General features: G+C 44.8%; 1 protein-coding gene across 1 annotated transcript in view; it reads left to right on the top strand.

Moving 5' to 3' along the window:
• The window catches only part of LOC144482144 (NACHT, LRR and PYD domains-containing protein 3-like), a 96,017-nt gene that overhangs the window by 57,372 nt on the left and 12,504 nt on the right, over window positions 1–26,141 (top strand). The window contains 2 exon segments of the mRNA XM_078201367.1: window positions 11,069–11,155; window positions 19,988–20,158. Coding sequence (XP_078057493.1) covers window positions 11,069–11,155; window positions 19,988–20,158 — 258 coding nt within the window.

The following is a 26,141-nucleotide window of genomic DNA, read 5'->3' as shown; positions in this document are numbered from 1 at the left end:
AACTATCAAACCCGTCCTTGTTACTGAAGTTCCCCATCCCTGGAACTATTTGTGTAAACTTCCCCTGCTCTCTCTCCAATGCATTCACCTCCTTCCGAAAGTGAGGCACCCAGAACTATAAACAATACACCAGCTGAGGTCTAAATAATGCCTTTTATCAAAATAACCTCCTTGTTTTTGTAAAATAAGCCGCTGTTGATAATGTCATGATTCCAGCTGGACAGTCAGGTCGAAGAGCTGAAATTTGGCTCAAAGGATCATAACTTTTATTTTGCTGTTTAGAGATCTTGAGGAACAAAATCACAGCTCTGCTTCTTAATCTTTAACAAAAGATGAACACCTTTATTAAACAAGAAAATTTCACTATAATACCTTTTTACTTCACCTCAGTTATTTTATAAAATGTACGCAAATTTGTAAGGATAACACAAGTTACAGTGTAGAACGTATACCTTAATGTTAGAACATAGAACATAGAACAGTACAGCACAGAACAGGCCCTTCGGCCCACGATGTTGTGCCGACCTTCATCTGAAACCAAGATCAAGCTATCCCACTCCCTACCATCCTGGTGTGCTCCATGTGCCTATCCAATAACCGCTTAAATGTTCCTAAAGTGTCTGACTCCACTATCACTGCAGGCAGTCCATTCCACACCCCAACCACTCTCTGCGTGAAGAACCTACCTCTGATATCCTTCCTATATCTCCCACCATGAACCCTATAGATATGCCCCCTTGTAATAGCTCCATCCACCCGAGGAAATAGTCTTTGAACGTTCACTCGATCTATCCCCTTCATCATTTTATAAACCTCTATTAAGTCTCCCCTCAATCTCCTCCGCTCCAGAGAGAACAGCCCCAGCTCCCTCAACCTTTCCTCATAAGACCGACACTCCAAACCAGGCAGCATCCTGGTAAATCTCCTCTGCACTCTCTCCAGCGCTTCCACATCCTTCTTATAGTGAGGTGACCAGAACTCATGTTCATAGGAAGCACGCAATTGTTGTAGACCAACATGCCAACTGTGGTACGACACCACACACTTTCAAACCAAGTGACAGATACCACCTAAAGAAACTTCAGTGGATTCCTCATCAACCACCGAGATAGTTGTCACAATGTCAGCAAACTACTCTCACTAGAACTCTGACTTCAACACGCATGTGTCCAAACTCTACCCTTGAAAAACACGCTTTGGAATATTTTCCCTACCAGAGCTTTCTCAGGTGCCTTCACCAAGAAATTACCTCCAGGATCCATAACTGTCCTTTCACTATTTCTCTGTTGTGGTTTGCCTCGTCCATTAAGCTTCCACAGACCCATCAATGCCACAGAACACCATTGCTTCACAGGCTGTATGAAGTTGTCAACAACCTTATGATTACTTCAGATGGAAAGCGTACAAAAGATTCAGAGTAATTGGCGAAGATCAGGATCTAGATGAGTATACGGCTTGTAGGAAGGGACTAAAGAAGGAAATTAGGAGAGCCAGACGGTGTCACGAGAAGGCCTTGGCAAGTAGAATGAAGGAAAACCCTAAGGCGTTCTATAAATATGTGAAGAGTAAAAGGATGAGAAGTGAAGGAATAGGGCCTATAAAAGGTGAAGGCGGGAAAATCAGTACGGAACCAGTAGAAATGGCAGAGGTGCTTAATGAGTATTTTGCCTCGGTTTTCACAGAGGAGAAGGACATGGGTGGATGTACTGTGGGCTTGTGGTGGACTGAAAAGATTGAGTATGTGGACTTTAACAAAGAAGTTGTACTGGAATCTTTGAATGGCATCAAGATAGATAAGTCGCCAGGTCCGGATGGGATGTACCCCAAGTTACTGTGGGAGACGAGGGAAGAGATTGCAGAGCCTCTGCCGATGATATTTGCGTCGTCGATGGAGACGGGAAAGGTGCTGGAGGATTGCGGATGTGGTTCCTATTTTCAAGAAGGGGAATAGGGATAACCCAGGAAATTACCGACCGGTGAGTCTAACCTCAGTGGTTGGTAAGCTGATGGAGAAGATCCTGAGGGACAAGATTTATGAGCATTTAGAGAGGTTTAGTATGCTCAAGAATACTCAGCATGGCTTTGTCAAAGGTAGATCGTGCCTTACAAGTCTGGTGGAGTTCTTCGAAAATGTGACTAAACACATTGACGAAGGGAAACCGGTAGATGTGGTTTGTATGGATTTTAGCAAGTCGTTCGATAAGGTCCCCCATGCAAGTCTTCGCGAAAAGGTGAGAGGGCATGGGATCCAAGTTGCAGCTGCCCTGTGGATCCAGAACTGGCTTGCCCAAAGGAGACAGAGAGTGTGTACAGATGGGTTCTTTTTCTAAATGGAGGTCGGTCACCAGTGGTGTGCCCCAGCGATCTGTTCTGGGACCCTTGCTGTTTGTCATTTTCATAAATGACCTGGATGAGGAAGTGGAGGGATGGGTTGGTAAGTTTGCCAACGACACGAAGGTTGGTGGGGTTGTGGATAGTCTGGAGGGATGTCAGAAGTTACAGAGGGACATAGATAGGATGCAAGGCTGGGCGCAGAAGTGGCAGATGGACTTCAACCCAGATAAATGCGGAGTGGTCCATTTTGGCAGGTCAAATGGGATGAAGGAGTACAATATAAAGGGAAATACTCTTAGTACCGTAGAGGATCAGAAGGACCTTGGGGTCCGGGTCCATAGGACTCTAAAATCGGCCCCGCAGGTGGAGGAGGTGGTTAAGAAGGCGTATGGTGTGCTGGCCTTTATCAATCGAGGGATTGAGTTTAGGAGTCCGGGGATAATGATGCAGCTATATAAGACCTTCGTCAGACCCGACTTGGAGTACTGTGCTCAGTTCTGGTCGGCTCATTCCAGGAAGGATGTGGAAAAGATTGAAAGGGTGCAGAGGCGATTTGCAAGGATATTGCCTGGATTGAGTGGCATGCCTTATGAGGATTGGCTGAGGGAGCTCGGTCTTTTCTCCTTGGAGAAACGTAGGATGAGAGGAGACCTAATAGAGGTGTATAAGATGTTGAGAGGCATAGATCGGGTGGACTCTCAGAGACTTTTTCCCAGGGTGGAAATGGCTGCTACGAGAGGACACAGGTTTAAGGTGCTGGGGGGGGGGGGGGGGTGGGGGCGGGGTAGGTACAGGGGAAATGTTAGGGGGAAGTTTTTCACACAGGGTGGTGGACGAGTGGAATTGGCTGCCGTCAGTGGTGGTGGAGGCAAACTCAATAGGGTCTTTTAAGAGACTTCTGGATGAGTATATGGGACTTAATAGGATGGAGGGTTATCTGTAGGCCTAAAAGGTAGGGATATGTTTGGCACAACTTGCGGGGCCGAAGGGCCTGTTTTGTGCTGTAGTTTTCTATGTTTCTCTGTTTCTATTTCTGAATTCTCGTTCGCTAACTTTACCCGGTTTGCACCACTCAGCTCTATCTTTTACTGAGTGCCTCTCTCTGTCCTCCTCTTTAACTTCACTAAGCAGAACCTTCATTAGATTTTGGTTGTCTCTCCCTTTGCCTTCATTTTTCCTGGCACTCCTCTGTTATTTCCCTGCTTTGTTACTGCTAGTTAGCTCTTGGGACTTCTTTCTACATGGCTGTATTGTCAGGCATGTACCGGCAGTCTCTGTGGTCTTTCTGCATGGGCTACTTGTTTCCGATTGAGCACAAAAGCTTCTATCCTTCAGTGTGGGCCTGTGGTTACAAGCAGATGCTTAGTTTTTCTGACCTCAATGACTGTTTCTTATGTCTTAAATATTTAGTTACAATGCAGGCACAGTTTAAAGTGAAAGGAAAACTCACACACATCTATAGACCAGGCAAATTAAAATCAGTGGCAGAGAAATTTCTAGAAACAACTATTCAGGATAGGATTAGTAACAGGGACAAATATGGGTTAATTCTGAAGAACCAACATGTATTTCTAAAGGGGGAACCGTGTTTAACTGATGTACTGGACCTTTTTGAAGAGGTAACAGCAGGGATGATGAGGGTAATGCTGCTGACGTGGATTACATAGACTTTCAAAAGTCATTCGATACAGTTCCACACAACAGAATTGTGAGGAAATTTCTTGGAATAAAATAGCAAGGTGCAGAATAAAAATAGTTGAATAAGCAATGAATAATGATCAATGGAATTGTTCAGATCGGAAAACGTTTTGTTGTGATGCTCCCCAGTGTTTGGTAATGGACTCCTTTTGCTGATATATACTAATCTATGGAGTGTCGAGGGCAATTTAAAAAATTTATGGATTGCCAGAAAATTGAAAGCATTGTTAACTGTAAGGATGAAAGTGTTGACCTTCAAAACGGACATAGGCTATCTTGTGGAGTGGGCAGATAGCAGCCTTGCTTAACAAAATGCTGAACTAAAGTTGGAATCCTTTATTAGTGCACACATACAGAAACACGAAGTGAGCTTAAAAAATTAAACTTATGCTATATTTCTAATGTCCACAGAGATATAGCACTTAAACAGGGGTTATAACATAACAGTAAAGCCCAGGATACGGCATGCTTCATTAACTTTTGCTTACACCTTCCCTACTAACTCCAATGATCTATGCATGTAGACTTACAGGTCCCCCTGCTTCTGCACTCCTTTTCAGAATTCTTCCTCTTACGCTGTATTGTTTGTTCATGTGCATCCTAAAACAATGCATCACCTCAATCCTCTCTGCTTTAAAATTCATCTGCCAAATATCTGCCCATTTCACCAGCTTGTCTAAGCCCGTTTTGAAGGTCTACACTTTCACCCTTACAGTTAACAATGCTTTCAACTTTCTGGCAATCCATAAACTTTGAAATTGCTCTCTGCACTCCATAGATTTATATCATTACTACATAGCAGCAAAATGGGTCGATTAGCAAACCCTGGGGAGCTTCACAACAAAACCTTTTCCGACCTGAAAAATTCCATTGATCATTACTCATTGCTTATTCAACTGTTTTTATTCTGCACCTTGCTATTTTATTCCAAGAACTTTCCTCACAATTCTGTTGTGTGGAATTGTATGGAATGACTTTTGAAAGCCTATGCAATCCACGTCAGCAGCATTACCCTCATCAACTCTGCTGTTACTTCTTCAAAAAGGTCCAGTATATCAGTTAAACATGATTTCCTCTTTAGAAATACATGTTGGTTCTTCAGAATTAGCCCATATTTGTCCATGTTACTAATTCTATCCTGAATAGTTGTTTCTCGAAAGTTCTCTGCTCCTGATTTTAATCTGCCTGGTCTCTCGATGTTGGAATTATCCTGTTTGCAATTCGACAGTCCTCTGAACCCTCTCCTTACTTTCAGTAGGGCTGGAACATTTTCTTCAGTGTCCCAGCTTTGGCCACTCTAGTATCCTTCAATATGCTTGGATGCATCTTATCTGGCCCTGGTACCTTCTCAACTATAATTACAGACAGTATGTCAAACAATTTCTCCTCATCAATTTTGAGCTATCCTAGTGACGACATTTCCTTCTCTGTCACCATGCCCTGGGCAACATGTAGATCATTGTTAAAGGGTGATGTTATGTATTAATTTAAAACCTCACCCCGCCTCCATTTGTACCTTCCCTCTTAGCTCCCTAAAAAGTATTTCCTGTCTGTTTACCAGCCTCTCCTATTTATATGCTTACAGAATACATTCGCTGCTAAGAGCATAGCTAATATTAATTTCTTCGGCTTTGCAAAACCCAGAAGGTTTCAATTCTTACTCTTAAGTGCATTTTTACAATTTGTTTAATGTGAGGAAAGATGTGAAGACCAGTGAAGAATGTCTCAGACTCTTTTGTGATTATTTTAAACAAAGCAAATATTTATTACACAGTAAAATGCACAACAAGAAAGTCAGTTAAATAACAGAAATGAATGGTTATCCAAAATATATTTACATTTACATGGTTCCAATTCTTATATATTACTGAATTCCTAGTTAAATTTTAACTTTTAAAACTACATACAAAATCCAGCAATGGGTGGTTTTTGATGCAAGGAGTCTGGATTTGTTTGCCCGACCTTTCCCTTTAAAGGGAAGATACTTCGACGATACCTGAACTATTTTTTAAAGATTGCCCATTGTTCAGCTAAGTTCTTCCCATAAGTTGTTGCCAATAGTTACCAGTAATCTGCAATACCCTCTGAATTGGAGTAGGGACAACTACTTTCTCAAAATTGACTTTCTCCAGACAGAAGTTTTGTGAGAGTGGATACAGCTTCCTGATGTGTGGGCTGCGATCTGAAAATGATTCCCTGCATAGGGCGAATTTGGCTCTGATATGCTGTCTTCATTTTTGATCTTCCCTTATCTGAAATTACCTGTTTAGAATTTACATGTAATTACCTTTATTGCAGGAGCTCAACTTTTAAAATTTCAATGTGAAATCCGCCCCACCTTCCATTGTTACCAAACATGGCTGAGTAAACACTTGTTCTGTGTCGCTATGCTGATCAGCAGATCTAAGCTGTAGTTCTATCAACTCAAAATCTAATTTTGCCATCTTAATTAATAGCTTGTGTTACCTTGAACCATAGACCCCACAGAACACATTCCCAATCATACAACTTCTTATTTGTAACAGGGAAATCTCCTTTATCTTGGCTGTCAGTCTTTTCTCAAAATCCTTCTTCATTTCTTCAATATAATTTTTCACTTCCGCTCTGAACACTCTGAATTCAACCTCAATTGTATGTTTGCACCTGACACCTGTCAAAAATAAACCCTTTCTTTGTTTTCTTAATTTCTATCTTCATTTTCATCCAATGAACTCTGGATTTCTTTGTCCCACCTTTCCCCTGTGAAATAATATATTTTGACTATGCCCAACTCATTTCTTTTTAAAGTAGCCCATTGTTTATCTACGGATTTCCCTTCTAAGTATTCGTTCCAGTCGCTCCAGTCCAGCTCAGTTCTTGTCCCAATGAAGTCAGCTCCCCCCTGGTGAATTATTCGAGCTCTAGATTTCCCATTGCCCTTTGCAATCAGGGCATTCCTTCTTGGGATAATGAAAACAAGAACAAAGAACAGAACAAAGAACAATACAGCACAGGAACAGGCCCTTCGGCCCTCCAAGCCCGTGCCGCTCCCTGGTCCAAACTAGACCATTATTTTGTATCCCTCCATTCCCACTCCGTTCATATGGCTGTCTAGATAAGTCTTAAACGTTCCCAGTGTCCCCGCCTCCACCACCTTGCCTGGCAGCGCATTCCAGGCCCCACCACCCTCTGTGTAAAATACGTCCTTCTGATATCTGCTGCTGTGCAAAACTCTCCAGCAAACATTAGGAATGTTGTTTCCCTCTGTATAACATTTGGTTAATTGAAATCCCCTATTGCACTTATGAAATTTGTTTGCATCTCTCTGTAACTTACCTGTAGCTTTGTTCCACAACATTATTTCCACTCGTTGGCGGTTTATAGATCTCATCAAGCACAGCAACTGCACTTTGTTCCCCTTATATCTAGACAAGTTGATTCTGTCCTTGAACACTCTGGGACATGGCTCTCTCTCCAGCAATGCAATGCTTTCATGGTTTTAGATGGTGTTGTCGAACGGTCCGTGGTGAGTTTCTGTTTGGCACCTTGTAGATGGTACACACTGCTTGCATTATACATCTGTGCCAGGAGGAGTAAATGTTGAAGGTTTTGTGTAAAGTAACAGTCAAGGGAGATGCATTGTGCTAGATGTTGGCAAGCATCTTTATTGGTCCTTTGGAAATCGGGAGGAAAATTAACCCCCGCTGGATTCCTGGCATCTAAGCTGCTCCTGAAGCCACAGTATAGAAATGGCTGGTCAGTTTCTGGTCATGATAACACCGATAATGATGGTGGGGCATTCAGGACAATGAAAATGTCAATGTCAAATGAGATCGTTGGATTCTCTCTTCGTGTGACAACACTATGACATCGAGAAATGTATTTGTGTCACTTTTATAGTGCAGGAGTTTTTTTTAGCACTTGGTTCCATTATTGATGCCGCTTTCTTTGTAACCGGCAGCCCATGTTGAACCTGCAGAAGCATAATTGTTCCTATTTGCTGGGCTAATGCAGTTTTGTTTTGTAGTTTAGTCTTTTCCTCTGGCGTTTGCAGATTAGGGCTTGATTAGATTGATCGACCCGAAAATTCGCGTGACTGGGAGGGTCGAACCTCACAGAGGGCAAACAAGCTCAGTTGTTTCCTAGAAGCGGTGGCAAGAAGTAGCTCTTTCTCCCTCTGAAGATTAGAGACTGGGACCTGCTCGAAAATAGATCTCATTCTCTGAATTTCTGCTGTTTGTATTTATTCCTTTCTCTCGAGATTGCTGTATGTGTGTCAGAAAACAAGTGTCTATCGGGATCTTTATCCACATGAGCTATATGTTCTTGCTCCAATTGATTCTGAAGAAGGAGATATGTCTGTGGGGAAATTGCTTAAATTGAAACGATAGAGATAGTTAGCTGCTAAGAATTATAAGGCGTCGTGTTTAAGTATGTCAATTCATAAATGTTAAGCTAATTCTAAATTTTAACTGTTGTTCAATAAAGTTTTTTTTTAAAGAAACTACCTCATGCTCGCACTAATGCCCAAAACAAATAACGTTTGGGTTTATGCTAACTTAATAATATACCTTCCAGTTTCTGACCCGGTTCCGAACCCTCAGTCTATTCTGAGAGATTGCCTCTCAATTGTTAGTCCGAGTGACTGAGTGATTGCCTCTCATTTGTCAGCCCGTCCCTGAGTATTGTCCAATGCTTGTTCCATATCCTGATGAGTTGGGAATGGTGCTGATTGTCGAAAATTTTTATTATTTTTTGCAGGATATGGGCATCGCTGGCAGGGCCAGCACTTATTGCCCATCCCTACATGTCCTACATTTCAGACGGCATATAAGAATCAACCACATTGCCGTGGGTCTGGCATCATATGTAGCCCAGACCAGGTAAGGACGGCAGATTTCCTTCCCTGAAGGACACTAGTAAGCCAGAGAGGTTTTTACGACAATTGACAAATGTTTCATGGTCATCACTGGACTTTTAATTCGAGATATTTTCATTGAATTCAAATTTCACCATCTGCCACGGTGGTATTCGAATATAGGTCTTCACCCTGCGTCTCCGGACTGCCAGTCCCGTGATAATACCACTACACCATTGCCTCACCTGAAAACCTCTCACTTCATGATAGAGGGAATGTTATTGATGAAGCAGTTGGAGATGGTTGTGCCAAGGGTACTCCTCTGAGGAACTCCAACAGCGAGGTCCTAAAGATGAGATGACTGTCCTCCAACAAATACAACTATCTTCCTTTGTTCTGGTATTAGACTAAGTGGCAGATAGTTTCCCCCCTCATTACCACTGACTCATTTTTTCACGGGCTCATTGATGCCGCACTGGGATAAAATGCTGCCTTGATGTCAATGACAGTCACTCTTGCTTCACCTCCTGAGTTCAGCACTACTCTCCTTAGTTGCATCAAAGCTGAAATGAGGTAGGGGGCTGACTGGCCCTGACGGAACACAAGCTCAGAGTCAGCGAGCAGATTGTTGCCAATTACCTACCACTTAGTAGTTGTCTCGATGACGCCTTCCATTACTTTGCTGATGATCGAGAATAGACAGAGTGGTGATTATTTTTCTGTAGAGGACATAGCTGGACAATTTTCCACATGATCGGATAATTGCCAATGCTGTACCTGCACTCGTACAGGGATATGGCAACTTCTGGAGCAGAAATCCTCAATACAATTACGGAACGTTGTCAATACCCATTATCTTTGCCTTATTTAGTGCCTTCAGCTATTTATTGACATCCATTGGAGTGAACTGACTTCACTGAAGACTGGTATGTGTGATGCTGGGGACCTCTGTATGGGTCAGCCACTCGCACATCATGGCTGAAGATCGTTTGAAATGCTTTTACACTGATGTGTTTGTCTACTCCATCATGAGTATGGAGATATTTACGCAGAACTCCTCCTGCTGTTGTTTTCTCATCCACTAAAATTCACGATTGAAAATGGTAGGGGTGCAGAGCTCAGATCTGATCCGAGGAAACCTGAATTTCCTGAATTAGGAAAATAGCTGCTGTTTTAAAGACACAAACCTCTCCATTACCCAATTATACCCAGGATAAAGGCACACACTGGACAACCGGGAGGAATGACCAGGAATCTGTTCCACGGACTGATTCTCACACGCAGTGGAATGTCTCCACTAAAACTGTCAGTGAGATGTAACAAGATTTTCCAATATTCATTTCCCTATGTGTGGATCTCGCGGGAGGAGGGAAGTCCCGGCAATTTCAGAAATAAAAAGAAAGCAGCCGTACCTGCCGAAAATGCAAATCCTGTTTAATGGGGAATAAAGTGGTGAACACCCCTCCCATAGAAACTAAGAGGACAGGGATATTTCAACTTTGTTATGGGAGAATAAACATTCCTTGTCTAAAATCCAGTGGGATGAATTTTACAGCAGCAGTTCGCACACTTTCTCAACATAACTCACTCCGAGGTGTTGCACAGATTAATAGAATGTAACGAGTTACAAAGTACAGGGAATCTCCACTTTATCATTTAATTCTCAGAAAATTATACTTTTGCATGAAATCCCGGATTTAAGTAAAAGCAAAAATGATTTAAATTCCTGAAAACTTGGCAGGAACAGTCATTGAGATTCAGGAGGGTTGTTCTGATAATCAGGAATTAAGACCAGAATAAAGGACATTTTTCTTTTAAATTGGTTAGTTCACGGGATGAAGGCATCGCAGATTAGGCCAGCATTTATTGACCAAAACTAAATACCCTCACCTTGTCAAGGGCAAATAGCAGTGGGCAATAAATGCTGGTCTCGCCAGTGATACCCATATCCCATCGACAATTCAACCAAAAATACATTTTGAGTGGGATGAAAGTGGTTTTCACCAGTTGTTCATCAATTTTCACTGTTCACTATTTTCTTTTCCATTTAATTGAAAGGAAAATCCAGCGAGGCATAATATTGTAACTTTAATCAGTTCCCCACTGGAGCAAAGTTTCTGATTCAAATATTAATCACGCTCATTTTTTGCTGGTGAAAATTCAGCTGATTTTAATGCATTTCTCTCTCTCTCCATTTAGTCTGAGTAACAATAATTTGGAAGATTCAGGAGTGAAACGACTATCTGCCGCTCTGAGGAATCCAGACTGTAAAATACAGAAACTGCAGTAAGTACCAGACTGTGAGAGATTGTGCTTAGAATAACTGGCTGTCTGACACTCTAAATTACTTTTAGTATCAGTAATAGTGTCTTTAATAAACACGGCATATTGTCCTTACTCTCAGTCCGAGTGTTATAGGTAAAAAAAAACACGGAATTAATTTTGTTCCTGTAATTATTTTCTGTCTGATCTCCAGGCCGGAGGGAGCCTCAGATGTTCTCACCTCTTCTCTTATTACAAGCCGGTCACTGATGGGTCTGAACCTGAGTTATAATACACTGCAAGATTCAGGAGTGAATATTTGAAATATTCAATTGAAATTATGCAACAGAATAAAGAGATGTGGAGAACACTTAAATATTTATTCAATTCCAATATATACCATGTCACACGTTGAATTTAGCTGAATTAGTCATTCAGATGATAGATGGTTACGTCTGTAAGCTTTTAATTTTGCTTGAAAATCGAAAACTGCTCTACATTGGAAAAGCATTGAACAAACTACATTGAATTCTGTGAGTCACAGCACAAATTTCTGTTGGATGGAGCTTAAGGATCTTCTTAAAACAGAGGGGAGAGATCAAGGTGGAGAGGTTTCGGATGGGAATTCCAGAGCTTACAACCCAGGAGCACAAATGTTTGGCTCACCTGTCAATGACAATTTTCACAGAACAGCATAGTGTGAATTATGTTCCAATTAACAATGGACAGTGTTGTTCATGCAAATGATGATACTAAAAGAACCGTTACTCTCAGTATTTGTGTTATTTAAAACGCTATCCATTATTAATAGACGCACAGGTTTGCCAGCCAAGCTGAAATAAAAGAGGTAGCATGGATTATGAAGTAATCTAGGCTACAGGAAACAGACAGTCGTGGTGACGTCGTTCTTCAATGGGTGTAGCATGCAGTGGTGTTCCCGAACTGTAAGTGCAGTGTTGGTGCGACTATGTTTCTTTTCGTATTTGAATAACTTAGACTTGGATATATCTGAAAATGAGGTGTGAAACTGCAGACGTTTACAGCACACGGCCATTTGCATACCAAACAGCAGAAACAACATATCATAGACCGAGCTCAATCATACCAAAACCATGGCTGAGATCAAACTTCTGCAGTCCTGCCGCATCTTTTCATGAATGTTGTTCGACATGCCAGAAATGATACACGTGCCTCTAACATGTTACAAATATCAACATTGCCACTGATCAGGGAGCCCAGAACATCAGTGCAAACGACGAGACTGAACAATTAGCAGCCATCATCAGCCAGAAGTACAGAGTGGATGGTTAATCTCAGCCTCCTACTGAGACGCTGAAAATTACAGATGCCAAAATTCAGCCAATTAACTTTGCGATATGAAGAAATGATTGAAGGCACTGTACCCTGTGAGCAAGAGCTCACGACCCACGCTCCAGAACTAGGCCTTCACCTAGCCAAGATGTTCCAGTACAGCTAAAACACTGTATCTACCTCACAATGCGGAAATACGCAGGGCAAATCCAATCTCGCGAATTACTGTCACATCTGTGTACTCTTGTTCATCAGAACAGTGTCATTCTCCTTCCAATGCCTTGTGAACATCACTGCATGAGTTCCTCAGGATAATGTCCTCACCTCAACCACCTCCAGCTTTTGATCAATGACCTTCCTTCCATCATGAGGTCAGAAGTGAGGGTGTTCACTGATGAATGCACAATGCTCAGTACTATTCACAATACCTCAGAGACTGAAGTTGTCCATGTCCATATCAGCAAGGACGGAGCAAAATTCAGAACTGATTCCCTGCACAAGTATCAGCCAATTATCAGCAAGAGGGAATCTAACCACCACCCCCTCAACGTTCAATGGTGTTGCCATTTCTGAAATCCAGCCCCCTCCTCCTCCCCCCACCCCCAGCATGAACATCCTGGGTGGTAGGGATCTCACTGTAACCCTTGACCAAACACTGAAATGTAAAAACTATGGTTCCAAGAGGAGCTAAGATTCTGGAAATTCAGGAACGAATAACTTTTCTCCTGTGTTCCAAATGTGTGTCCACCGCCCAGAAGGCACACTCAGCAGTGTGACGGAAACCTCTCCGCTTGCTTTCAACTCCAGTAGGACTCACCACCATTTGGGACGGCACAGTCGCACAGTGGTTAGCACTGCTGCCTCAAAACGCCAGGGACCCGGATTCAATTCCAGCATCGGATCATTGTCTCTGTGGAGTTTACACATTCTCACCATGTCTGACTGGGTTTCCTCCGGGTACTAAGGTTTACTCCTGAAGTCCAATAAAGTGTGGGTTATATTGATTGGCAATGCTAAATTGACACTAGTGACAGGTGATCAGCAGTGTAAATGTGTGGGTTTACGGGAGTAGGGCCTGGATGGGATTGTGGTCAGTGCAGATTCGGTGAGCCCAGTGGCCTCCTTCTGCACTGTAGGGAAACTATGATTCTCGAGGGTAATCATTGCCTACAAGATTTGGTTTTGCCAATGACTCCACCATCTCATGAAAGCATTAAGAAAGACAAGCGCTACCCACTGAAGAGATGGGTAATTGTGTCTGTGTGTAACCTAAACAGAGTCACAGCGGATAGGTACAGCAGCTACTACAAGGCAACTTGAGACACAATTGAACAGGCCAGAGGATTTCTGAAGTTAACGTGTTCCTGCCTGGATTAATCGAGTGGAGCCCTTCAATATACTCATCGAATGTCTTGAATGTTCTGGTACTGTGCTGTGCTCACTAGAACCTGAATGGACAAGGGGAGAAGATTTGAAAGATGGGGATGTCGTTGAGTGTAATGACTCTTCTATAATGAGGATATGGATGTTTACCAGACGCTGCAAGATAAGGAACCCCATAGAACAGAGAAGGGATCCCCCAACGACGTGGCTGTTGTCCTCCTTGTTGCCTGAGTCAGGGAAGAGTCCGGCAGACTGCGGACCTTCTGTACAGAAACTGGAGTTGTCTCTGTCATCGCAGCTTTGTGAAGTGTTGGTGTCATGGTCAGAGCGGAGCACACCAGGGGCATCCTGAAAAGTGTCCGAGATGCTGCAGGCAGCTGCTCCTCCATACATTCAGGGCAAACTGGACCCTCAATGCTCATTTGATGGGTCAGAGGACCTGACAGTAACATCAGGCACAATTTACCTCTCTCATAGAAATTCATAGAAACCCTTCAGTGCAGAAGGAGGCCATTCGGCCCATCGAGTCTGCACCGACCACAATCCCACCCAGGCCCTACCCCTACCCCCACATATTTACCCACTAATCCCTCGAACCTACGCATCTCAGGACTCTAAGGGGCAATTTTTAACCTGGCCAATCAATCTAACCCGCACATCTTTGGACTGTGGGAGGAAACCGGAGCACCCGGAGGAAACCCACGCAGACACGAGGAGAATGTGCAAACTCCACACAGACAGTGACTCTCCCAGCCATTGCTCTGCAGAGTTTATTGAGGTGGTGAGAACATGCAGGTTCATGTGTATTTCCTGTGGATGATATGCTGGATGTAACTCTCCATGAGCTCATCACTCTCTCGATGGGGAATGGCATTTGTGCTCATTCATGAAAACTGGTAACACTGCTGGCCTGGATTGACTCCATCATCCTTTGTGTATGGATACACACAGCCTTTGTAAACTCCACGGGATGTTAAAATATCTTACGCTGCAGCTCCAGTATCTGCTGCGTTGTTCAAGACTCCAGCCACATTTCATCTTCCTGAAGGTGGCAATGCCCTGTCTCCTCGAGAGTGTGAGTGAATTCAGCTATTACTGCCTCCATCAGCTCGCGTTTCTCTGTGCTGTCCTGTATTGCCAGATTGTGAACCATCTGCTAATCGTACGAGGCATGATCTGCTGCAGTAGAGGTTATGGGGGAATAATACGAGATTCCACTCTGTGCTTCCGTCCAACTCTTCCGAGGTGGACATCTGTCTCCTGTCTAGAACAGCTGTTGATTTGTGAGAGAGACGGAAGAATGTTGGAGAGGGATCAACATTCCAACATGTCCTTCAGAAAGTTGCTAACCTGAAACTCCATCTGAACAATGGTGAGCACACATTCACCAGAATTTGGATTCGTCAGTGTCTCTGCTGTGCCCATGTGTTCAGCTACTTAGTCTATCTGGGATCTACAACCCATCTCATGATCAACGATTGCCCATCCAGTTTCCACGTATCCCAGCTGCAGCACTATTAAGGAGGAGGCATTTGCAGTCTTAAAGCGCATTAAGGTGGATAAATCCCCTGAGCCTGATTAAGTGCATCCTCAGGTTTTGTGGCAGGTTAGGGAAAAAATTCAGAAGACCTTGCAGAGGTATTTGCCTCTGTTCTTTCCACTCGTGAAGTTCTGGAAGACTGCAGGATGGTTAATGTAGTTCCGTTGTTTAAGAAGGATAGCAAAGACAAGCCAGGGAATTACAGGCCGGTGAGCCTGACATCAGTGGTGGGTGAGTTACTGGAGGGAATTCTGAGACCTATCAACATTTGGATAGCCAAGGTCTGATTCCGGATAGTCAGCATGGCTTTGTGTATAGGAAGTCATTTCTGACAAATCTTGTAGACTTTTCCGAAGAGGTAACCAAGAGGATGGATGAGGGTGGGGCAGCAGATTTTGTTTATATGGACTTTAGCAAGGCCTTTCAAAAGGTCTCGCATGGCAGGCTAGTCTGTAAGGTTAGGTCCCATGGGAGTGAGGGGAAGCTAGCAAATTGGGTCCAATATTGGCACGATGGTAGGAAGCACAGGGTAATGGTCAAAAGTTGTTTGTCGGACATAAGGCTTATGACTAGTGGTGTGCCTGGGTTCGGTGTTGGGACCGTTATTATTCGTAATTTATGTAAATGATTTGGATGTGAATATACAGGGCATGGTTTGTACGTCTGCAGATGACACTCAATTAGAAAGTATTGTTAATACCGATAAGCATAATCAAAAATTACAGGGCGATGTTAATCAGCGAGGGAAGCGGGCTGAGGATTGGCAAATGGATTTCACGACAAGAAAGTGTAAGGTATTGCATTTTGGAAAGTCAATCCAGGGTAAGAGTTATACGTGAACGGGAGGAATGTTGATGGACAGAAGGACCTGGGAGTACAAGGACATAGTTCATTGAAATCGGCGTCACAGGTAAAGAATGGTGAAGAAGGAGTTTAGCATACTGGCCTTCATCAGTCAGGGCAGTGAGTAGAGGAGTTGGGACATTATGTTACAGTTCTATAAGTCGTTAGTGAGGCCGCACTGCATTGTACTGCAGTGGTCGCAATATTACAGGAAAGACGTTGATAAAGTGGAAAGAGTGGAAAGAAAATTTACGAGGACGTTGACAAGACGAGTGGTCCTGCGTTATAGGTAGCGGTTGGCAAGGTTAGGGCTTTTTTCCTTGAAACGTAAGAGAATGAGGGGTGACCTTATTGAGTTGTGTAAAATCATGATGGGCAGAGATAGGATGAACGCATAGCCTTTTTTTCAAAGGGTAGGAGAATTGAAAACTAAAGAGCATAGGTTTAAGGTGAGAGGGGAAAGAATTAAATGGGAACTGAGGGGCAACTTCTTCACGCAGAGCGTGCTGCGTATAAGGAATGAGCTGCACGAACAAGTTGTTGAGGCAGGTTCAATAGCAACATTTAAACAGCACTTGGATAAGTACGTGCATGGGAAAGGATTAGAGGGATGTGGCCTAAATGCAGACAATTGGGACTAGCTGGGAGGGCACCTGGTCGGTATGAACTGGTCTGGCCGAAGGGCCTGTTTCCGTGCTGCATTGCTCTATGACTATGGATCTCTGACTCATCTTCCATTGTAAGAAGTTTAACAACACCAGGTTAAAGTCCAACAGGTTTATTTGGTAGCAAAAGCCACACAAGCTTTCGGAGCTCTAAGCCCCTTCTTCAGGTGAGTGGGAATTCTGTTCACAAACAGAGCATATAAAGACACAAACTCAATTTACATGAATAATGGTTGGAATGCGAATACTTACAACTAATCAAGTCTTTAAGAAAGAAAACAATGTGAGTGGAGAGAGCATCAAGACAGGCTAAAAAGATGTGTATTGTCTCCAGACAAGACAGCCAGTGAAACTCTGCAGGTCTAGGCAACTGTGGGGGTTACAAATAGTGTGACATGAACCCAATATCCCGGTTGAGGCCGTCCTCGTGTGTGCGGAACTTGGCTATCAGTTTCTGCTCAGCGACTCTGCGCTGTCGTGTGTCGCGAAGGCCGCCTTGGAGAATGCTTACCCGAATATCAGAGGCCGAATGCCCGTGACCGCTGAAGTGCTCCCCAACAGGAAGAGAACAGTCTTGCCTGGTGATTGTCGAGCGCTGTTCATTCATCCGTTGTCGCAGCGCCTGCATAGTTTCCCCAATGTACCATGCCTCAGGACATCCTTTCTTGCAGCGTACCAGGTAGACAACGTTGGCCGAATTGCAAGAGTATGTACCGTGTACCTGGTGGATGGTGTTCTCACGTGAGATGATCCGGCACATCTTGCAGAGGTTGCTGTGACAGGGTTGTGTGGTGTCATGGTCACTGTTCTCCTGAAGGCTGGGTAGTTTGCTGCGGACAATGGTCTGTTTGAGGTTGTGCGGTTGTTTGAAGGCAAGAAGTGGGGGTGTGGGGATGGCCTTGGCGAGATGTTCGTCTTCATCAATGACATGTTGAACGGTCCGGAGGAGATGCCGTCGCTTCTCCGCTCCGGGGAAGTACTGGACAACGAAGGGTCCTCTGTCCACTGTGTCCCGTGTTTGTCTTCTGAGGAGGTCAGTGCGGTTTTTCGCTGTGGCGCGTTGGAACTGTTGATCAATGAGTCGAGCGCCATATCCTGTTCTTATGAGGGCATCTTTCAGCGTCTGGAGGTGTCTGTTGCGATCCTCCTCATCCGAGCAGATCCTGTGTATGCGGAGGGCTTGTCCGTAGGGGATGGCTTCTTTAACGTATTTAGGGTGGAAGCTGGAGAAGTGGAGCATCGTGAGGTTATCCGTGGGCTTGCGGTACAGTGAGGTGCTGAGGTAACCGTCCTCAATGGAGATGCGTGTGTCCAAGAATGCAACCGATTCCGGAGAGTAGTCTATGGTGAGTCTGATGGTGGGATGGAACTTGTTGATGTCATCATAGAGTTGTTTCAGTGATTGTTCAACATGAGTCCAAAGGAAGAAAATGTCATCGATGTATCTAGTGTATAGCATCGGTTGAAGGTCCTGTGCGGTGAAGAAGTCTTGTTCGAACCTGTGCATGAAGATATTGGCACATTGAGGTGCGAATTTGGTCCCCATGGCTGTTCCGTGTGTCTGGATGAAGAACTGGTTGTTGAAGGTGAAGATATTGTGGTCCAGGATGAAGCGGATGAGATGTAAAATTGCATCTGGAAACTGGCAGTTGTTGGCGCTGAGCACTGAGGCCGTTGCAGCAATGCCATCGTCATGGGCGATGCTGGTGTAGAGTGCCGAGACATCCATTGTGGCAAGGAGCGCTCCTGGTTCAACTGCTCCATGTGTGCCGAGTTTCTGTAGGAAGTCCGTCGCGTCGCGACAAAAGCTCGGGGTTCTTTGTACAATGGGTTTCAGGATGCCCTCGACATAGCCGGAGAGGTTCTCGCACAGGGTCCCATTGCCCGATACGATGGGACGGCCGGGTGTGATTGCCTTGTGTATCTTCGGGAGGCAGTAGAGATCATCCCCACACCCCCACTTCTTGCCTTCAAACAACCCATCCCCACACCCCCACTTCTTGCCTTCAAACAACCGCACAACCTCAAACAGACCATTGTCCGCAGCAAACTATCCAGCCTTCAGGAGAACAGTGACCATGACACCGCACAACCCTGCCACAGCAACCTCTGCAAGACGTGCCGGATCATCGACACAGATGCCATCATCTCACGTGAGAACACCATCCACCAGGTACACGGCACATACTCTTGCAATTCGGCCAACGTTGTCTACCTGATACGCTGCAAGAAAGGATGTCCCGAGGCATGGTACATTGGGGAAACTATGCAGACGCTGCGACAACGGATGAATGAACACCGCTCGACAATCACCAGGCAAGACTGTTCTCTTCCTGTTGGGGAGCACTTCAGCGGTCACGGGCATTCGGCCTCTGATATTCGGGTAAGCGTTCTCCAAGGCGGCCTTCGCGACACACGACAGCGCAGAGTCGCTGAGCAGAAACTGATAGCCAAGTTCCGCACACATGAGGACGGCCTCAACCGGGATATTGGGTTCATGTCACACTATTTGTAACCCCCACAGTTGCCTAGACCTGCAGAGTTTCACTGGCTGTCCTGTCTGGAGACAATACACATCTTTTTAGCCTGTCTTGATGCTCTCTCCACTCCCATTGTTTTGTTTCTTAAAGACTTGATTAGTTGTAAGTATTCGCATTCCAACCATTATTCATGTAAATTGAGTCTGTGTCTTTATATGCTCTGTTTGTGAACAGAATTCCCACTCACCTGAAGAAGGGGCTTAGAGCTCCGAAAGCTTGTGTGGCTTTTGCTACCAAATAAACCTGTTGGACTTTAACCTGGTGTTGTTAAACTTCTTCTGTGTTTACCCCAGTCCAATGCCGGCATCTCCACATCATCTTCCATTGACATAAGGAAAACACGGCCTGGACACAGCCACTCTTGGTGTATTCCCTGATGTTGTGTGTGCTCTCTTCCATAAGCACATAAATATATATTTCAGATTTACAGCATCAATAGTATCTTGCTTGCTGTATGAACTGAACTGTTTCTTGAATGCCTCATGCTGTATTTTATTATTGTTAATAATCTTATTCTTAAGAACGCTGAGGTTTACACTAATTCCAGATTTTTTTCCTTTCTCTGATTCTGCAGGCTGGAAAAAAACGCTCTCACAGACTCTTGTGCTGCGGATCTCTCCTCCGCTCTCAGTACAAGCCACTCCCTGAGGGATCTGAACCTGGGTGAGAATGCACTGGGAGATTCAGGAGTGAAACTACTGTCTGCGGCTCTGAGGAATCCAAACTGTAAAATACAGAAACTGAGGTAAATGTCAAACTCCGTGACATTTTTTTAAAACAATAATGAGATACCTAATGGTATATTGCACACCCTATTATTAGAATAATAAATAAACACAGTCCATTATTATCTGTAAGAAGTCTTACAACACCAGGTTAAAGTCCAACAGGTTGGAATTTAACCTGGTGTTGTTTGACGTCTTACTGTGTTTACCCCAGTCCAACGCCGGCATCTCCACATCATTGTTGTCAGTGTCAGGGATAGAGCTGTGCGGAGACAATCAGTCAGATTGTCACTCCACACCCAGCTATTGACGTTCAAATGCGGCCTTATCTTTCTCGCCCCATCTTCTGAATCGGGTCAGGTAGGAATGTGTAGCGCAGAGGGTTCGAGAGCCCTTCAGTCACGGGCAGGAAAGTTTAACGTCAGGAACCATGACTGCAGTTTTGCAGAGTTCAGGGTGCATTTAGGCAGAGGGGTGTAGACAGTACAGTGTGAGTATGAGTCAGCGAGTTGGGGTGTAGTCTGGGGGGTTGTATTCAAGCAGTCAGGGCAATTGGGGGAGTCTCTTGGGAGATGGGGCCAAAGGGCCTCTCCCTGTGCTGTAATAATCTATGACATCCCAGGGATCGGAACTCATATACCAAAAACTGCATTTTCGCTGACTCCTGTGATTTCTCTCTCTGATCCCAAGGCAATGGGATGTCAATCCCACACATTTTTGTGCCGAAAGTTTGGGGGAAGAATGTGACGGGTGTACCCTCTGAGGACTTCTTCACCTGCTCAGAGGGGTACAACTGTCATGCAGTCGCACAGACCTTGGTTTGTGAGAGAAAGAAGACTGAATAGAGACGATGTATAATCCAACACGTCCTTCAGGCTGTTCCTTATGACCAGTGATGGACACACATGCTGTACGTTTTGTGCTCACTAGAGGGCCTCCTGTGTCCATCCATTCGAACACTCACTGTCAGCCCCACAGCCCTTCTTATTGTCAGCAATTTCCCAGTCTGTCTCCAGGTCTCTCAGCTGCCTTATATGGACGCAAGGGTGGCAAGACCTGAACGCTACCACCATATTTAGTTCATTCCCTGACGTTGTGCGCTCGCTTGTACACACGCATAACTTTCCATTGTTACTCACCCATTAAAGACGCACACTAGGCTAGGCTGGTTGCAGCCTGACTGTCCATCATGTCTCAACAGGGATGCCACCTGCACGCGACCGCTTCATCCTGACAGTGTACCTCTGACTGATTGAGACCCTCCACAGCGAGGCTGACTTGTCTCGGACAGTCCATGCAGATGGCTGGATATTGCCAGAGTCTGGTTGGGGTTAACCTTCCTACCAATTTCACTTCCATTCAGATCTGACCACAAATGCCTCACATTAAATTCTATAAGCTGCTTCACTCATCTTGTCAGAACAGATCAGTTATATAATAAAGTCATCAGGTATATATTGAAGTAAAGGGAATTTGTGTTCTTCACAATGAATGATTTGTTAACATTAATAGGCATAAATATATAAGCTAAGTGTCTAACATAATTACTCTCTTCTACTCCCTGGCTCCAACGGAGGTTTCTCCGCGTCCCAGAACGTGCCACCATGCTCCCATTTGGCTCAGCTTCCCGCCTGGCCTCTCCATAGTATCAAGCCCAATACTCAAAATATCGCCCCCTTAAAGGAGCCACGCACCTTCCCTCGCACCACCCTCCCACCAAAACCACAAACTCCTGAGACCGCCTGTGAATGGACCAGAAGTTGCATCATGAAACATAGGCTTGCATGACACAAGATTACACCAGAAACATCCCAGAGAAAACTCATCACAAAGTGACTTGATCTGGAGACTTCCAGACTCTGGAGATTTGTCGCAACTCGGTACTGGGTCCTTTGGTCAGTAAAGAATCTGGGTGGAGACGCACAATGCAAATGCATCAATCCGGGATGGACAACCTCCTCAGTAGCCATGATGTGCCCACCAGCAGCCTGTACCAGTCCAACGCCAGCATCTCCACAACCTGTTGGACTTTAACCTGGTGTTGTGGGACCAGTTACCATCCTCAGTAGCGGCTGCCGCGTCTGCTTTGGAAACTGTTGGTTGCCTCGGCTCTACATTAAAAACACTAATCGCTGTATCAGCAACTGGCAAACGCAAGTCCACCACAGGACACACCTGCTGGGTTCCCGTATCCCTGCCACTCTCTTCCTCAGATGATCCATATGCTTTTTTATGTGGCGACCATGTACTTCGGCAAGAAGTCTGATCCAGTTTTTCAGAATGAGCATCAACCACAATGAAATAAGCCCCATGAACTGTCCTGTGAATTCATAGAAATCATAGAAACCCTACAGTGCAGAAGGAGGCCATTCGGCCCATCGAGTCTGCACCGACCACAATCCCACCCAGGCCCTACCCCCACATATTTTACCCGCTAATCCCTCTAACCTACGCATCTCAGGGGCAATTTTAACCTGGCCAATCAACCTAGCCCGCACATCTTTGGACTGTGGGAGGAAACCGGAGCACCCGGAGGAAACCCACGCAAACACGAGGAGAATGTGCAAACTCCACACAGACAGTGACCCGACCCGGGAATCGAACCCGGGACCCTGGAGCTGTGAAGCAGCAGTGCTAACCACTGTGCTACCGTGCCGCCGCATGCAGTCTTGACGACGACTGTCCCAACCACTCCCATGTATGTATATTTGTTAGTGGTGGCAATGACTCCTGGTCTTCACACCTCATGCACTGGCTGGCTATTCTTTCGATTTATCGATGCCTGGCCACAAATTATAACTTCAAGCGAGTGATTTCATCCTACTTTGTCCAGTGCTTGTGTCATGCAATTCGTGTAATAATAGCTGTCGCCCTTGTGGTGGCACTATAACACGAGCCTGCCCAAAACAAAAACACGCCAATCCTGACTTGTTTTCGCCATCCTCTGCTACAGGTATGGTCTGATTTGCTCTGACTTATCGGAGCGTCATCCTTGTGACACAATCCTCTTTACTTTTGATAACACCGGGCCCCTTTTGGTCCAAATATTTATATGAGTAGTTGAGACCGGTAAGGTTTCTATTCGGCGCAGCACTGACAGTATTGCTTGTGGTACAGATGTTGACGGCACAGCCTGTGGCATAGGGAGGTGGCCGAGCATGTCCCTATTCGGTATTTACGTCCCGGGCCTATGCTGGAAAGACTAGCTGTACGCAGATAGCAATATGCCCCATCTCTGCAGCCTCACAGACGGAATTGTTGGCACTGGTTTATCTTTTTGGTATAAACCCGTCAATTATTTGTGATCTGATGCTATGTGGAAATGGCTACCAAATATATATAGATGAATTTCCTTCACTGCATGAATTACCGCCATGCTTCTTTGTCAATCTACGTACACATTTTTCAGTTGATAACGTTCGTGGCAAAAATGGGATTTGGCTCTCTGTTACACCTGACATCGTGTGGGATAAGACTGCTCCCACGTCGGATTGTGATGCATCACAGCTAAATACTAATGGTTTGGTTGGATAAAAATGTGTCGATGACACTGTAAGGCTTTGTTTAATTTTGAAAATGCCTCTTTTTCTGCTTCTTCCCATTTCCAGCACTGTTGCTTCCTCGAAAGCTGAAGTGGTGCTGAACTTCTATACACGTTTTCTAAGAATCTGTCGTAATAATTCACCATTCCTATGAAGGATTTTAACTCCGATATATTTTTAAGCCATGGTTACATTCTTAAGGGTTCAACGATATCCTCCAAAGGATACAGACATTTGGTGTCTATCCTGAAATCGAGATCTGTAATTTCATCTGCCTGGAGAATACATTTTCTCTCATTTCAAACGGACCATTGAGAACTGCCTCTAAGTTTGCCCTGTACTCTGCAGGGCGTGCTCCCGTAATTAGGACATCATCCCGGAACACCACTACTTGAGGAATTCCCAGCAATAATTGTTTCTTTTTACGATGGAAAATAGTACTGGCTGATGAGACTCCAAAGGGTAAACATGTGTACTGTTTATCTCTTTGTGGGCGCTGATAGGAACTAATTGCTGGGAATCTTCATCCAACTCGAGCTGCTAGTTGGCGCGACTGAAATCGAAATTTGTGTACTTAAAGCCCGCTGCTAGTTTAGCATTTGGTCATCAAATTTTAAAGTTTAAGGCTAATGTTTATTGATTAGTATCACTAGTAGGCATACATTAACGCTGCAATGAAGTTACTGTGAAAATCCCCCAGTCATCACACTCCGGTGCATGTTCGGATACACTGAGGGAGAATTTAGCATGGCCAGTACACCTAACCAGCACATCTTAGACTATGGGAGGAACCCGGAGGAAACACACGCAGACACGGGGAGAAGGTGCAGACTCCGCAGTACTCTGCCAACCCTCTCAATCTATCAATCAGACTGGAGAGAGTCTCCGTTGGCTGCTGGAATGCAAAATGAAATTGCTGCCTCAACAGGAAGTCGAGGGTTAAAATAATCTTTCACCATTTCGACGATCTCGTCAAAAGACTTATGACTAATATCAGGCGATGTTGGATACCTCACTAACCTGAAATGTGTTGGACACAAACTGTGAGCAGTATCACCTTTTGCTTTTCCTCCACAACGATCTCATAAGCGGCAAAGGAATAATGCACCCTTTTGATATGCTGTCCCCAGTTTTCCAATGATGGAAAATGGCTCAATCGTTCCGATGAAAGGCATTGTAAATGTCTCTTCTTAGCTTCGACCCTCACTCTCCTCCCACTCTAGCTGCGCACTGCAACCTCCTGATGAATAAGAATATTTTACCTCATCGCTAGTGTAGTAATATCGGAGGTGACATCATTGTGGCGTCAAGTAATTACTGGTTAGAAATAATATTTTTTACATAGGGCCTGACGTAACCGCAATACACGACTACACTCTCCTCCTCCCTGGCTTCGACTGAGGCTCCTCCCCATCCCAGGACGCGTGCCTTTGCTCCCGATTGGCTCAGCTTCCCGTCCAGCCACTCCTTCGGGACCGACCCGATCGTGACCTTGAAAAGATCGCTCCTCAAAGGAGCCACATCACCACAAGGTTATTGATGTTTCTGCCTCACTGCAAACACATACCTCATATCTGCTCAGGTCTTGACAATCTCCACCCAGGCCTGCTTGGGTTGACATGGCAGATCATCTCCTGAGGGAACTGGACCTCACTCTGAACCCGTGCAGCCTTGAGGAGGACTTCCCATGGATGTATCTTTGAATTGAAGTTTTATCGTCTCCTGCCATGTCAGTCCTTTGTTGGGTTACCAGGGCTCCCTCACTGATCCCTCTAGAGCTGCTGCCGTTGAAAGCGCTGCTGGCTGCCCTTAAATATGTTGTCAGTATTGCCTGAAACGGGACTTGCCCTGCAGTGAATGATTAAGATCTGGAATGCTCTGTCTGTGAGTGTGGTGGAAACACGTTCAACTGAAGCCTACCAAAGGGAATTGGATTGTTGCCTGAAAAAAGCAAGAATGTGCAGGGTTACGAAGGGAAGGTGGGGGAATGACACTTAGTGAACTGCTCATTCATAGATTCTGTGCAGACACCATTGGCTGAATGTCCTCCTTCTGCTCCGCAACAATTCTATGATTCTGCTTGTGCTGCTGGAGAGAATGGCATCCTCGCCTCTCAGATACTAAAGTACCGGTTCTGGTTAAAGTGTGGAGTTGGCTAGTTCAGTCATTTCGGTGTCTGGAGTGTGATGAAGAATGACGCTAATATCGAGGGTTTGATCCACATATCTGCTATGGGGGTCTATAGAGATCCACCGCCACCCATTCTACCACGCTTGCTATGTTGTGTCCCTGAAATATCGGTGAATCTCAAGCTTTTACCGTCATGAAATTGTTACGGTGCCAAAGGACGTCATTTGGCCCATCTTGTCTGCACCAGTTCTCTAAACGAACATGATGAATTGTATCCTTATCCTGCCTTTTCTTCGTTTCCTTAAACATTGCTTCTATTGAAATATTTATC

This window comes from Mustelus asterias (genome assembly GCF_964213995.1).
Source record: "Mustelus asterias chromosome 26 unlocalized genomic scaffold, sMusAst1.hap1.1 SUPER_26_unloc_35, whole genome shotgun sequence".
NCBI classification, from domain to species: domain Eukaryota; kingdom Metazoa; phylum Chordata; class Chondrichthyes; order Carcharhiniformes; family Triakidae; genus Mustelus; species Mustelus asterias.
The sequence above is the reverse complement of the archived record's forward strand: the minus strand, read 5'-3'. Positions and strand labels throughout refer to the sequence as shown.